At 38.2% G+C, this 16,187-nt stretch overlaps 1 protein-coding gene across 2 annotated transcripts in view; it reads right to left on the bottom strand.

Moving 5' to 3' along the window:
- The window catches only part of LOC126360331 (TBC1 domain family member 9-like), a 184,812-nt gene that overhangs the window by 70,079 nt on the left and 98,546 nt on the right, over positions 1 to 16,187 (bottom strand). For both annotated transcript variants that reach the window (XM_050007700.1, XM_050007701.1), the window contains exon 15: positions 6,895 to 7,050. In XM_050007700.1, the coding sequence (XP_049863657.1) occupies positions 6,895 to 7,050 (156 nt within the window). The remainder of the gene's footprint in view (positions 1 to 6,894; positions 7,051 to 16,187) is intronic.

Genomic DNA, 16,187 nt, shown 5'->3' on the forward strand with positions numbered 1-16,187 from the left:
GCCTAACCTTATAAACTGCAGGGTACCTTTGGAATTGGGTGAAATTTATCTATTAGGTATCAATATTCCATTCTGTGGTAGCATTATGCTCATGAATTGTTAAGGGACAGTCTGATGACAGTCAGTGCACTTAATCTGGTAATCCATTGATAAAAAGGAACTGTGACTTGACTTTTGTTTTAATCACGTGGTATTGATCATTTTGTTCCAAATGACACTGTCTCAAAATTAAACGGCTGAGTAATCTTAGTTCTTGCCCTTGTGTCTTTTTGATTGGCCTAGCTCTCTTTGCCTGTGTGCAATCAGGTATCTAAATAGCGCATCTCTAATACATGCTTGGGATTTCAGTCCAAATAAAGATTCTAGCCTCAGCAAGCTCATTACCAGTAATGCTGCCTTGAGATTTCACCCAAATAAAGATAACAGATTTCCCCTCTTGTCTCACCGATACCAACACTTCAATGATCCTATTTCAAGATAAAGAGTTTCCCATCTCTTTGGAACTAAGGTTTTTCAGAATTCTTAGAGCAGATAGTGCAGCACTAATTACAATGTATGAAGCATCCATTACAGCCACAAATTCTGCAGACATGATGATTGCCTCTTAATAATTTACATAATGCAGCCTTTTGCAGATCTGGAATGTTGAACATGCTTCTGATCGTGTCAGTCATTTTGAAGGAAACAGTGAAGATATGTACATTTATTTGAGAGCTATCTAAAAGCTGTGTCAAAATTTTATGGTGCAGCCGCCATCGCAGAAGCACATGCAAACTCAAATGGACAAATAATCACAACCACTGCAGTTAGCTAGTAACATGGAGGTCACTTAACTGGAAAGCAGGCAACAAAAACTCCAAGACATTGAAGATTAAGTACCAAAGAGAAGGAACCTGCATGTTCTGACAAACTTGAGACTATATCCATACAGACTTCATTTACAACTCCACCAAAGCATCATGCAACTAGCTCATATACCATTCAACATCAGTAGGCGAAACACAGTATTACCTATTCACTTGAGACAGTATGACACAAAGTCAACATTAAAACTGTTGATGATTTCTGTTTATATCCACTGGACACAATTCACTCAAGTGGTTGCCAAATTAGCAAAAACATCGCCCACATCATCTTACTAGTTGAAATAAGGTCAAGAGCGAATTGCTAAGAGCAGTGGTTTCAAATGCCCAAGGTAAACATATTGTTATCAGTAGCAACTAATGTATACACCTGTCTATTTCTCGCAAAAGCCAGCAAGGTAGGTCTGTATAATGACTCAGTTATGACAAACAAGGTAGCCCAGTCTGCATTCTGCTAAGAGTCCTACCACGTGACCAATGATACATACCCAAAAATTTTCCCACCAGAAAGCATCAGAAAACATTAAATAAATAAAGAATCATCTAAATTAACAACTCCTGTGCTGATATTTTAGTGGTATCTTACCAAGCCTCCATGGTTAAGTACAACAGTTAATGGCAAAGAATAACCAAACCATAACTCAGAGCGAGTCCAGTGACCAGCATGGATTTAGAATCTTTACAAAATCAAAAGAAAGTCAGCAAAATACCTCAGTCACCACCTACAACTTTTCTGATTATTTAGTTTGAAGGATTAAAGCTTCATGTTAGCTGAATCTCAGGTAGCAATGCTAATTGTAAATAGGCTTCTACTCTTACAACACACAAATAAATGTTAGTCCAGTTTATAACAGCTCCTTCACTTTATTATTGTATATATTGATTTATTCCATATGTCTTGAGCATGTGCTCCGTAACAGAATATAGCCACTATGTGGGATGAATGAATAAATGTATGGATATAACTGGCTAACAATTTTTTTTGGGATACAAAAGTTCAAAGGCCAGAGAAAGTGGACCATGCCTAGTAAAGCTCTGTGATGATGAAGCCATTCTTCAGATTAATGAATCCTACCTTTTTTAACCAGTCATTATGATTTATACACACTGCAGTATGTATATAAGATATATCTCTTGTCATCGGATAATTTGAATCTAAATTTGATCTACATTAGCAGAGTGCTGGGTGAGGCCATTGTGGTTATGACAGGACACAGTGTTATTCAATAACAATTAACTGATTTCTGTAACACTTCTGGACAAAGATATATTTCCTTCTATGAATGCAATAAATCTAAGGTAAATCGGGCATCATCATCATCATCATCATCATCATCATCATCATCCAGTTCTATCACTTAATGCTGTGGCCTCTGAGTTGACGTGTAACAAAGCATCCCAGTAAGATCTTCCATTTTTTTCCAATCCCGAGTTTCCTGTTGCAAATTTAATCCCACTGTCTTCCTTATTTCTCTGCCCTATCTGTCTGGTGGTCTTCCTCTATGTCTTTTTTGGTAAATTGGACTTGTTTAGACCATCCACCATCTTTTGTTCGAGCAACATGACCGCCCCACTGCCATTTCAATGTATTCACTCTTTCCATTATGTTGGTGACCTTCATTGTTCGTCTTTTTTATGTAACCCAGCATTGATCTTTCCATTCCTCTTTGGGCTACTGTTAGCTTCCTAACAATGAACTCATTTAATGTTCATGTTTCACAGCCATAAGGTATTAATGGCAATATACATTGGTTAAAAATAAATTTCTTCAGCTCAACCAACATCTTAGATTTCAAAATTGAAGAGTGCCTCCCATAAGCTTGCCTGCCTAATTTAATTCATTGTAATATTTCTGGTTTTAAATCTTCTTTCATGTTTATCAGTTGACCCAGATAGATATATTCTGTGACTCTTTGGAGTTGTGTACTTCCAACTGACATACTTCCCTCGGGTGTCCATTCATTGATCATTATCTTGGCTTTATCAATGTTCATTTTTAGTCCAACTTCAGAGCACACCATTGAAAGTTTGTTAACTAATACTTGAAGTTGTTCTATGTTATTTGCAAATAGGACAATATCATCCGCAAACCTCAAGTTAATTAGTCTTTTTCTGAGAACTTGAATTCCCTTTTCTACCCAATTCAATTTAGACATGGCTTTTTTTAAGACTGCTGAAAATGTTTGGGATGTATAGAATTACCTTTCTTTACACCCTTTTCAATGGGAAATTCGTCAGTATCTTCAGTAACACACACAAAGGCTGTGGAGGTTTCGTAAATGTTATGTAGGATTTTGATATAGCCCTGTTCTACTCCTTGTTCTTTAAGAGCCGCAAACATAGTTGGGTGATTGATCCAATCAAAGGCCTTTTCAAAGTCTATAAAAGCAAGGCAAAAGGGTAGAACATACTCATTTGTTCTACTAATTATTTCCCGTAGCGTGAAGATATGGTCAACCGTGCTAAATCCTGATCAGAAACCGGCTTTCTCAATGGGTTGAGCCTGGTCAAGTGTAGTGCTCAATCTGGCAGTCAAGATCCTAGTGAAAGCTTTGTACACTGTGGAGAGTAAACTGATAGGACGATAGTTCTTTATATCTTTGGTACTACCTTTCTTATGTAATAGAATTATTTTGGCTTTGTTCCAGTCTCTTGGTAATGTTCCATGGTGCAAACAAGCTGAAAATATCTTAGCTAAATGATTTTTGCATTCCTTATCCAGCAGCTTTAGAACATAGACTGGGAGGTCATCACTACCTGGAGCAGTCCCTTTTCTTCATATTGTCTATTTCATGTTTGACTTCTGATGGAAGTATTTCTGGAATTTGGGAGACAGAAGCATCAAATTCGTCTAGGATTAAGGTATCATCATTGATTTTACTGTATAGGTTAGTACAGAAATTTCCAATATATTGAAGTATTTTTTTTCTTGTCTGTAATTCAGCCTTGGTCTGTTCTAATGATATTAGCTGATTCCTTCAAATCATAAGCATTCAATTGGCTTTCTTTAAACTACATTTATTCTCAAGACTGGCTTTTAGCAGGTCGTCTTCATGCATCTTGATGTCACCTTACATGCTCTTTCTCAGAGCATTGCACAGCTCTGCACATTCTATCATATCTTTGTCTGTATCAACTTTCATTCTTCTTCTCTTGTCCATCAAACCTGTTGTTTTATTTGTCAGTTTCTTGGGTTGGTATGAGATTTACATAAGCCACCCACTTCTTCAGCTGTCATAATTAGTACCTATGATACTACTTCTGCTTCACATTCTTATAATTTTCTCTGAATTCTTTCATGAAATTCCTCTTTCCATTCTTCAAGACTTTTGACATTTAAAATTTTACTTTTTCATTTAATTATTTTTAATCTTTCATATTTTGTATTAAATTCCAATCTTATTCTTACCAATCAATGATCAATGCTTGTCTTGAACCTGATTAACACAGTGACATCTTTAATGTTTTGAGACCTATTGGTGAGAATGAAGTCTATCTTGTTTTTCATTTCAAAGTTAGGACTCTTCCAAGTCCATTTGCGGCTTGGGTGCTTCTTGAAAAACATTCATAGTAGGTGTTTTCATGCATTCTGAAAATTGTACCAATCTCTCACCTCCATCATTTCTTTTGTCTACTCCATATTTGCCAACAACTTTCTTTGTATGTTCCAACTTTGGCATTCAAGTCTCCAATTATGAATTTATAGAAACAATCTCTGCCTTTCCCATAGATTTCCTTAAGACAATCATAGAAAGATTCTTTCTCTTCATCTGTTTGAGTAGACATAGGTGCATATGCTTCAACTATTTGGATCTTATACCTGTCTGATATTTTTAGGACCAAGCATGCAATTCCGCTTGAAATTTCTTCTAATACTGTCATCATACAGACATACTGGATAATAAAAGTTAAAGTCTAAAATCTAGAAACATGTAGCAAAGTATTGACAATTCATAGAGACTGCTCACATATCAGTTTGCTTCACATACAAAAAGTAATCTACTATGGTGGTGGTGGTGGTGGTTAGTGTTTAACGTCTCGTCGACAACGAGGTCATTAGAGACGGAGAGCAAGCTTGGGTTAGGGAGGATTGGAAAGGAAATCGGCCGTGCCCTTCCAAAGGAACCATCCCGGCATTTGCCTGAAACGATTTAGGGAAATCACGGAAAACCTAAATCAGGATAGCCGGAGACAGGATTGAACCGTCGTCCTCCCGAATGCGAGTCCAGTGTGCTAACCACTGCGCCACCTCGCTCGGTAAATCTAATATGGAATGCTACTTTTGCAACATAACATATTTCATTATTTCTTAATTCCTAAACCTAATCATACTGGACACTTCATTGAACCTGTTCACTCTATCACCACAGAATCTCAATTCTTGTTGATGAACATCCCTAAATTTATTGCCCACAGCCTAGCTTCCCATATCAAAGCGACAAACCACATCTTTCACAACCTCTCACGTATCCACACTGCATTATCATATGGGTCCCTACTCAACACTCCTGATGTCACCACCTTATAAATCAACATATCTCGTGCCCATAGCCTTGCCACAATCAAACAGCATCTCCTCCAATGTCCTACTGACCCAAAACCCACCAAACAAACTATATCCTTACCCATAACTATTTCTCCTTTAAGGGGAAGATATACAGACAAATCCATGGTACATTCAAGGGAACCCCCACATGTAAACCTGTGTATGAGCCACCTAAAGAAACCTTCCTGGTGCACAACATCCAAAATCTTTGGTCTGGTTCAAACTGATTGATGATACGTCCAATATCTGTTGAGCTAGGTGTCCACACAAGCTGTCCTCTTTGCTCTATGATCTCACCATGATCTCTACTAACTGCTTCGCTTGATCATCTGCAGCTGATGATGGCTCCATAAGAATCTGTCATCATCAAGTCCACTAAGCATCAACATTAGCTTCATTTTGATAGTTGTCATCCCTTCCAGGATAAAATGGTTATCTTCTATAGTCTGGGCACTCCTGGATGAAGCACGTACACTGATGAGGAATACATTGCCCAATACTCTGAACATCTGACTAAGGGCTTCAAAGAAAGCTATCGCCCCTCAAGCACTGTCTAAAGATTTCCCACGCATGCTCTTAATCCTTTGACTACTCCCATGAACCATCTGCAATGTAACATAATCTTATCATTGAATATCAACTCTGACTATACAACTGAACCATATCCTGCCAGGATTTCAACTACTAGTCATGCTTGGAAATGAGGAATAACTGATCCACAATCCTCCCTTATTCAACTGGTGCCACAATCCTATCCTGTGTGCCTGCTTCCTTCTTACCCTTCTGTCAGCCACCCTCCGTTCTATATCTATATCCCTTTTGCCTCCTCCAACCAACACAAGACCTCGCCTCAGTTGAGCTGCAGTGCCAGCAGTGTTGACAACCAGAACAGTGTTGCTGTGAAGGTGTATGTGTATTGAAGCAGTGCTGAAGGAGGATTCACCCAAAACCTAGCAACATTCTCAGTCTCAAACAGTTTGGCTTGCTGGGCTTGTTTGAGACTATAACTGAGTGAAGAGTAGTTACAGCCTCTGATGTCACCAGCATAGGAAGACAAAACATTAGGCAGAGAAATATGCCTAATGTACTTAAAACAAATATCACCAAAAAATGCATTGTCAGTCTCCTTCACTGTCTGTCAACAGCTCAGCACCTCAGTTAAACCATAAGTTGTTATCTTTATAAGTTCCATTATTTATAAACTATCCTGGACCTTCCATTAACACAGCCATGTGCATGTTTTATATGAAAAGTGTTTTTTTTTTTTTTTTAAGAGAGTAGATGTTTGCACGAAATCAGATTTCTGATTTTACAGTTGATACAGAAATTGTCATCGGACATCAAAATATCAGAAAGCATATACTACTGATTCCCTCTACCTGATTTGACACCGATGTGAACAACGGAACACATTTATCAAACAAAGCTGTAATAGCCTACAACTTGAGAAAACCAATTAAAAAACACTCAACAAAACACACAAACCTTGTTCACTTGTTCCGCATCCTTGTTGCGACTCACTGAATGCCCTTCCTCATTATACACACCCTCCAGATATTCTCCCAGAAGTTGCATGGCTTCTCCATCATCATGGCAAGACAGTAGCTTCTCCTGATTGGCTTCAAGCACAGTCAATGCTACCTGCATGTTTACAAACAAATTAGTATTATGAACTGATTAATAGCTGTGATTAAGATGATTTATTATCACTTGATAACACCAACTTTACAGACTAAAGTGTTGAAACACAAATAAACCATGATAGGAGACACTTTTACATCCCTGCTTTACATATAAAATCCCAAAGCCAGTGTCCTTCCCAACTAGCGTAGGCTGGTGCAATGCCAGGGCCTAAACTACACATACTTTTGTGTGTGTGTGTGTGTGTGTGTGTGTGTGTGTGTGTGTGTGTGTGTGTGTGTGTGTGTGTGTGTGCGCGCGTGTGTGTGTATTTTCTATGTATGTATGTAGCATAATAAAAATAAAGATCAGCACAATTAACTGGACTATGGCTATTAGTATTGACCACCTGCTTGCCCTTCATGATCCCACACCCCATCACTGCTCATCCTGAATGAAATCCCGTAACATAGATTGTCAGATGTGGGATCCTCCATGTTCTTTTACCCGTCACAATTTCTGAGGAGAGAAGAAAACCTACAGTCTTCCATGGGGTGTATCAGTCAATGGTATTATTTGTGCAAGCTTGTAAGTGTACCCGAAAATGAAAAAATGGAACTAGTATGAAGCTGATCCACATAACACTCCTCAGTTGAAGCACTTCTCTACAGTGATACAGTGGAGTGAGACCTAGCACTGAAAGTAGGACTACTGCACATACTGGTTTTTCTTGATGTGCTTGTGAACAGCATTAATGGCAAATTTTTAATAAGTGGAGTAACTGGGTAATCAGTTATAACTGACATACAGCAAGACGTGTATTTACAGACTGTTACAGAGTGATTATGCTTGGAAATGCAGCAATTAAAACCAGATGAAGAAGAGGAGCAAAGTGGGTCAAGTAAATAGCAGACCCCTGAGAGTAACCAATGAAAGTGCAATGGATTCAATGGTAATTAAGAACTTTTCTTCAATCCATGCAATTTCAGTTTTTTGTGGAGGATCAGATGAGGATGTTCACATATTTTTTAGTAAACTGGAACATGCAGTTACTTTAGGATTCCGTGTGAGTGACCAAATGACTGAGGCAAAACTGTGAATCCAATACAATGCACTCAATTTCATCACTTGTGATACTGTGTGCAGCTGTGAAGCTGCCCACGACAAATTTAAACAGTAACCTGTACAATAGTACTAGAGGGAAAACACAGCAAGGTTTACGATATTTACTCGAATCTAAGCTGCACTTTTTTTCCGGTTTTTGTAATCTCAAGTTATGAAAAATGTTGGTAGGTGCCGCCACAACTAACTTATGCAGTTGAATATATGTAGCGCTACACAGGCTTGCTTTGCACGCACAAAGATAAATACTGGCGCCAAAACCTCTGCGTCAGTAAATAAAAAGTGGAAGACCAGCTTTTTTTCTCCGCCCCCGAGTTTTGACCACTGCATTTTCATTTTCATACATTATCCAACGACGTAAATACAAATTCTGTATTGTTCATCTTTGAATGTAGCAGCATTTCAATATACTACGAAAATCTGACTGGCAGGACTGTTTGGGGTTTTTGTCAATATGGCCAACTCTACATTCTGAATTTTTTCCTACCTGTGAGAAGAGATGGTTGCTAATAGGAACTTTTATGAATTGTGAATCACATGCAGTATTCTCTTCACCATGAGAATAATACGAATATAAACATTTTGCCATGTATTCTTTCATGTTTGCTGCTATCTCATTTAAATCCTGTCTGCCTAATAAACTACGAAACTAGAGTGAGACAACAGCAAACGCGGAAGAATATACATATCATGTCATGTTTATATTCGTATTATTCTTATGCCTAATAGTGATACAGTCAGAAATGAAGCACGGCAATTGACTACATTTTTAAATCTAAGATGACTAATTTCTGTGCAGAATGTAATGTACTAAAGAGGCGTCTGAATAGATTTTCAAACAGAGAAAAATTTTCACTAAACTCTGGTTTAGAACATCTTCTGTCATACGCAGTCTGTTATTTGGTTCTTGCTGATCATTATCAAAGAAAGCAGCAGTGTAAGTAACAACAAATAGCAGTCTCTTGCCATTGTTTAGCAAATGAGACAATCCCCCCCCCCCTCTCTCTCTCTCTCTCTCTCTCTCTCTCTCTCTCTCTCTCTCTCTCTCCCTCTCCCCCCCCCCCCTCCCCTTGTGTAGTTCAAGGACATATGATAAGTAAACATACAAAGAGACACACTAGACCAAAGACGAAAAGCTTTGGGAGGAGGCCAAAAGGGCCATCCCTATTTCTGCCCCATGAAGCAGTAGTTACTCTGATCTCCAATGACGACAGTTCCAAAGGTCTGCTCAGTAACACAGCTTACCACGGACACAATTTCATAGTTGACACAAGGGCTGAAATTTTTCTGATGTGGTGCCAAACAGTCAACAAAGCGAGTTTATAGCAGCTAAGCTGTATTATTAAAAGGTCAAATGGCAACTGGGTGCACAATTACAGGTCAATATAAATGTGTGGCAGAAATGCAACTGATAAGGAGCACAGAAAAAGACTACAAAGATTTATGGGGATTAGATTTTCTAATATCTCACCACTCTCAGATCAGTGTAGCAGAAAGACAAATTCAATCTGATCATAACAATTATGGCTTCAGTTAAAACCCTAAGGTCAGATGCAAAGGAATGTTAGAGGTGCTGTGGGAATGCGCAAACCAAGTAGTGATGCAATAACACCATTACAAGCTGATGTACATTTGACTGAATGTGAATGCAAAACCCCCTCCCAGGAACAAGAAAAACATTGTATATCAAAATGAAGATGCCAAAGTGCAGTGGAAGTAATTTGTTATTAAAAGAGTCAGCAGCAAATGGTGACTTGCTAGTCCAGAGACACTGCTATATAAAAAGAACTGTCAATATCATTGAAGAAGAGCCAAAAGGTGAACAGGGTGTTCCATTAAACATTGCTAATATTAGTATTGCAGAAGTGGAACACTGTGAGGAACTACTGTTGCAACAGTGCTGAACACAGATTCACAAGATGTGACAAGTACCTACTAACGAGTAAGACATACAGGTAGTAAATTATTGTCCACCTAATGACAGTATGAAGAAGTGACAAAGAATTCTAACCAATCATACAAGACATGCTTACTAAATTAAACCTTTTGTCGCCAGCAGGCCAAAACTAATTTCCCTAGTGCTACTTGGCTTCTCTAATATTTTCTGAGAATGGAGTAATGTTCCAGCAAGTCCCTAAGCCTGACACAGGATACATCTGGGAGGAGCAGTACCCATCAGTCAATGACTGTACATAATTCCACATAGTCAACAAGCCTTAGTAAAATAGGTGATTAATGACAGCTGGAAGCTGGGTCCACTGAACCTGGAGAACCATCACATCCACCCTGGGTATTGCCCATGGTTCTTGTCAGGAAAACACAGAGAAGAACTTTAGTAAAAGTTTTATTGTGATTAGAGGAAGATGCATTCTTTAACATTACTGGATATTCATTCATTGTCAAATCAGGTACACTTCTTGGATTATCTTGGTTCATGCAAACTCATCTTTGTTTGTGATTTAACCAAATGACAGGTCTAACACCATTTAATATACATACAGATGTATACAGGTATAATCGTATTCCTTTCGATTTTCAGAATGAGTCAGCATCATTTCAACGACTGGTGGATACTGTCCTCTGAGGATGAATGCCCGCACAATGTCCAAGTTACCTTGACGATGTTAGTATTTTCAGCCAAGACATACAACAGCATGCAGTATTGGAAAGACTGCACAGTGAAAAATCTTTTCCTATCCATGTCAAAGTGTCATTTAGCTGTACCTGCAGTAGAATATTTAAGACACAGGATAACAGCAGATGGAGCCCAACCTAATTTACAACTAGTAGACGCTGTGAAAAATTATCCAGAATTGGTAAATGAGAAAGAACTGCAGGCATTCCTAGGCCTTGCACATTTTTACTGGAGATTCATTCAGACATATGCCGATTTAGCACACATGAGAACAAGAACTCAACAAAGGAGCAGTTTTTACTTGGAGTTCGAAACATTCACTATCAATGCAAACACTAGAAACAACTTTGATGCCTTCTGTATTGGCTTATTCAGACTTTGAAAAACTATTCGTCTTGGTTATCGACACACCTAATTTTGCAGTCAAGGAAGCCTTATCATACGAAATCGACAAATAACAGCATCCAGTTCCATTCTCTTCTTGCCTCTAGAACAGAGCCAAATGCAATCAGTCAACTACAGAAAAGAAATTCTGAGCACCTGACTACAGCATAACCTGTAACTAATGTTTCTTAGTTGGCTGAGAATTCACTGTAGTAACACGTGATGTAGAACACAAATAATTGCTAAAACCAAATGATCCCTTCAGTAGATTAGCTACACAGAGCTTGTGTTTAAGTATGCACCAATTCGACATATTTCATTGATTTGGAAACTACAGAGCAATGTCGAAGGATTAAATAGGAAAGTCAAGAGTATGTTTCACGAACAGCAGGGCAGAGTAACTCATGAACATGCAATAGGCTGACATGCAGTGTCAGTCCTGGAAACAGGATCCTAAATTCAAAGTACAGATTTAGTAACCATTTAGTAAAACATTTATGTATTAGAAAGGATAAAGTTATAAATGAGACAGAACCAGCAGTGAAGCACCATACCAAAAGCATGCCACAGCCAAGTTGGTTACTGACTGCCAGTTATCGCTTAATTTTAAATGATAATACATGATTGATTTAATAATTCAAGCAACAATACCATGCCATCATTCTTACTGTATGAAATAGTTTTGAAAAATAAAAACAATGAATCTTTTCTCTTTTATGTATGTTAAAAGCCATGGCTCATTTTTCTTAGGATGCTATCACCAACAATTGCATACATATCCCAATGTGAAGACATCTGTCCTACCCACGATGGATTAAAATCCTTTTTAACTTTTATGCAATAATACATTTAAACAATACTTAATTATTTTTTCTGAGTGGCTGGATGTTTCAGGATAGCTGCCTATGTGCAATGGCAGCGTAAGCATTTATTGATATTGTCATTAATAAAAAGTGTCCCTCTGGCCTAGTGTGAATTGAAAAATATTGCAGGACGCCGTTTTCAGATTATTAAAATTATCCTTTTTATACTTTCAGTATAATATAACTGTTGGAAGAACTTACATAATTTTTGTCATTAATGATGTTGCTACAACCTTGAGCCTACAAAGAAATGGCCAGGGCAACATTTAATTATTACATATTGAATCATATACAGGATAGGTACTAGCTACTCACAAAAATATGCACTACAATTATTAATCTCATATTTATTCAACAAAATTATATTCCTGCTACAAATAATTGCATCAGTTACAGACCATAAAAATTTAACATCTTTCAGCAAGGACTGCAGAATTGACAAGGCAGTGAAACAAAAACCACTTATCTTTATACAAAAAATACAGATAATAATATTTATAATTCTGAGAGCATAGATAACTCTTCTCCATTGTTAAGTCTCTGCAATTTATTTCTACTATTTTTACTAGAGGCAATGCTATACAGTTGACTATGAAGTCAGCAGCTTCGCAAATGTGTCAATGAAGAAAGGCAGCACCTACCAACACCAGGCCGGTCTGCAGGGAGTACTGCAACCCCAATTATGACAACTGAGTTATCACCCCTCTCCAGACTATTCCATGAGGCACACCAACACCACTGTTACAGTGACATCAGCAGGGAGCAGCAGTAGTCAAGTGTGTCTGAACCAGATCTTTATCGACAAACAGCTGGGCAGTTGTATGATGTTGAGCCTGAACGGTTCAGCACTGCACTAATGATGCAGATGGCTCCACCTCCATGGGGGTGCAATTGCTGCTGCCTGCTACCCTGTGCTGAAGAAAGCCACAAGTGGTGCTTGCCTGCTGCGGTCAGCAACAGTGGCAGCATACAGAAGAAGCTATATCAGCACTGCACTTCCTCAAATGCACATACACGCTGCTCATTGTACACCATCACTTGCAGCCACAGGACCGGAATATTACAAGGCACCACCAAACCACACCAGAAAATAAGAGTACACTCAGGAGACTGTAAGCTGGGTAAGTTAATAAAGCACCATTGGTTTGTCTGCAGCTTTCTCATATGTCACTGTCTCCCAAACCACCTATGGATCCAACAATGCCCATGGAAGACTCTAGCACGTCCTGCCATGCAAGATTTATTCATTCCTACCTTCTGCACCATTATAGTATTGATTTAAATCTTTATTACTGTAATAGTGAGGGATTATAGTGTAGGACAAAACATGAACAAGCTTCTAAAGCTGAGGAGTACTCTCCCCAATTTCCAAATATGTATGCACATATAATATTTACAAAATTTTTGCTAGGACCTACTCTCAAAAGAATGTAGGTATTTATAGCTGTAATCTCATTCCATAGTGACACAGTATTTAAGCATTTTATTTAGATCCTTCCCAGTTAGTCAAATTTAGTCCTTGTGTAAGCCTACCATGCAACAAGAATGGTGAATTACTGGGAATCATTCATTATATCTCATACCAGACAAAAAGTAAGTCAGGTATTTTATTGTTTCCTGTAAATCTCTGTTTTGACAAGGTCTTTAGTATCAGGGAATGCATTGTTACAGATAATTATTGGTTTTTATGTTTATTTATTTAAGTATTGCTTACTATTATTATTATTATTATTATTATTATTGTTGTTGTTGTTGTTGTTGTTGCTGTTGTTGCTGTTGTTGCTGTTATCTTCAGTCCTGAGACTGGTTTGATGCAGCTCTCCATGCTACTCTATCCTGTGCAAGCTGCTTCATCTCCCAGTACCTACTGCAGCCTACATCCTTCTGAATCTGCTTAGTGTATACATCTCTTGGTCTTCCTCTTTGATTTTTACCCTCCACGCTGCCCTTCATACTAAATTGGTGATCCCTTGATGCCTCAGAATATGTCCTACCAACCGATCACTACTTCTAGTCAAGTTGTGCCACAAACTCCTCTTCTCCCCAATGCAGTTCAATACCTCCTCATTAGTTATGTGGTCTACCCATCTAATCTTCAGCATTCTTCTGTAGTACCACATTTCAAAAACTTCTATTCTCTTCTTGTCCAAACTATTTATTGTCCATGTTCCACTTCCATATATGGCTACACTCCACACAAATACTTTTAGAAACGACTTCCTGACATTTTTCTTCTTCAGAGACGCTTTCCTTGCCATTGCCAGTCTACATTTTATATCCTCTCTACTTCGACCATCATCACTTATTTTGCTCCCCAAATAGCAAAACTCCTTTACTACTTTACGTGTCTCATTTCCTAATCTAATTCCCTCAGCATCACCTGATTTAATTTGACTACATTCCATTATCCTCGTTTTGCTTTTGTTGATGTTCATCTTATATCCTTGTTTCAAGACAGTGTCCATTCCGTTCAGCTGCTCTTCCAGGTCTTTTGCTGTCTGACAGAATTACAATGTCAGCAGCGAACCTCAAAGTTTTAATTTCTTCTCCATGGATTTTAACTCCTACTTTGAATTTTTCTTTTGTTTCCTTTACTGCTTGCTCAATATACAGATTGAATAGCATCGGGGAGAGGCTACAACCCTGTCTCACTCCCTTCCCAACCACTGCTTCCCTTTCATGTCCCTTGACGCTTATAACTGCCATCTGGTTTCTGTACAAATTGTAAATAGCCTTTCGCTCCCTGTATTTGAGAGTATTCCAGTAAACATTGTCAAAAGCTTTCCTTAATCTATTTTCCAAGATAAGTCGTACGGTCAGTATTGCCTCACGTGTTCCAACATCTCTACAGAACACAAACTGATCTTCCCTGGGGTCAGATTCTACCAGTTTTCCCATTTGTCTGTAAAGAATTCATGTTAATATTTTGCAGCTGTGGCTTATTAAACTGATAGTTTGTTAATTTTCACATCTGTCAACACCTGCTTTCTTTGGGTTTGGAATTATTATATTCTTCTTGAAGTCTGAGGGTATTTCACCTGCCTCATACATCTTGCTCACCAGATGGTCGAGTTTTGTCAGGACTGGCTCTCCCAAAGCTGTCAGTGGTTCCAATGGAATGTTGTCTACTCCCGGGGCCTAGTTTCGACTCAGGTCTTTCAGTGCTCTGTCAAACTCTTCATGCAGTATCATATCTCCCATTTATTCTTCATCTACACCCTTTTCCATTTCCATAGTATTGTCCTCAAGTACATCGCCCTTGTATAGACCCTCTATACACTCCTTCCACCTTTCTGGTTTCTGCTTTCCCTTCTTTGCTTAGAACTTGGTTTCCATCTGAGCTCTTGATATTCATGCAAATGGTTCTCTTTTCTCCAAAGGTCTTTAATTTTCCTGTAGGCAGTATCTATTTTACCCCTCGTGGGATAAGCCTCTACATACTTACATTTGTCCTCTAGCCATCTGCACTTAGCCATTTTGCACTTCCTATTGATCTCATTTTTTAGACATTTGTGTTCCTTTTTGCCTGCTTCATTTACTGCATTTTTGTATTTTCTCCTTTCATCAATTAAATTCATTATCTCTTCTGTTACCCAAGGATTTCTACTAGCCCTCATCTTTTTACCTACTTGATCCTCTGCTGCCTCCAATATTTCATCCCTCAAAGCTACCCATTCTTCTTCTACTGTATTGCAATCATGAATCCTTCCGTCTCACTGTATATATTGCCTTTTCTTAGCCAGGTGTTGGATGCGTCTTGATCGATGTGTGGCTGTGTTATATGATATGGGTGCTTGCCATGTAGTGTTTTCTTTTCCCAATTTACTTTCTTTGTATCTGTTGATGTTATGTGATGTAAAGGGTCTTGTCTCCCTTGTAATAATATTCCAAATTGTTTTGATTTTGTTATGTGAGGCATTTATTTCAGACATGCTTCTGAACTTTTTAATAACATTTCTTAATGTAGCACAATAGTTTTTATAATATTTGGCTGTTTCTGGGTCATTAATCTTTCTTGTTAGATACAGTTCCCTTTTGTGGTTACAAGATATTTTTATTCCTTTAGTAAGCCAAGGTTTTTTGCATAGTTTCTTATAATTAGATTTAACTACTTTCTTGGGGAAACAGTTTTCAAATTGTCTTACAAGATTATC

Source organism: Schistocerca gregaria, chromosome 1 (genome assembly GCF_023897955.1).
Source record: "Schistocerca gregaria isolate iqSchGreg1 chromosome 1, iqSchGreg1.2, whole genome shotgun sequence".
NCBI lineage: Eukaryota > Metazoa > Arthropoda > Insecta > Orthoptera > Acrididae > Schistocerca > Schistocerca gregaria.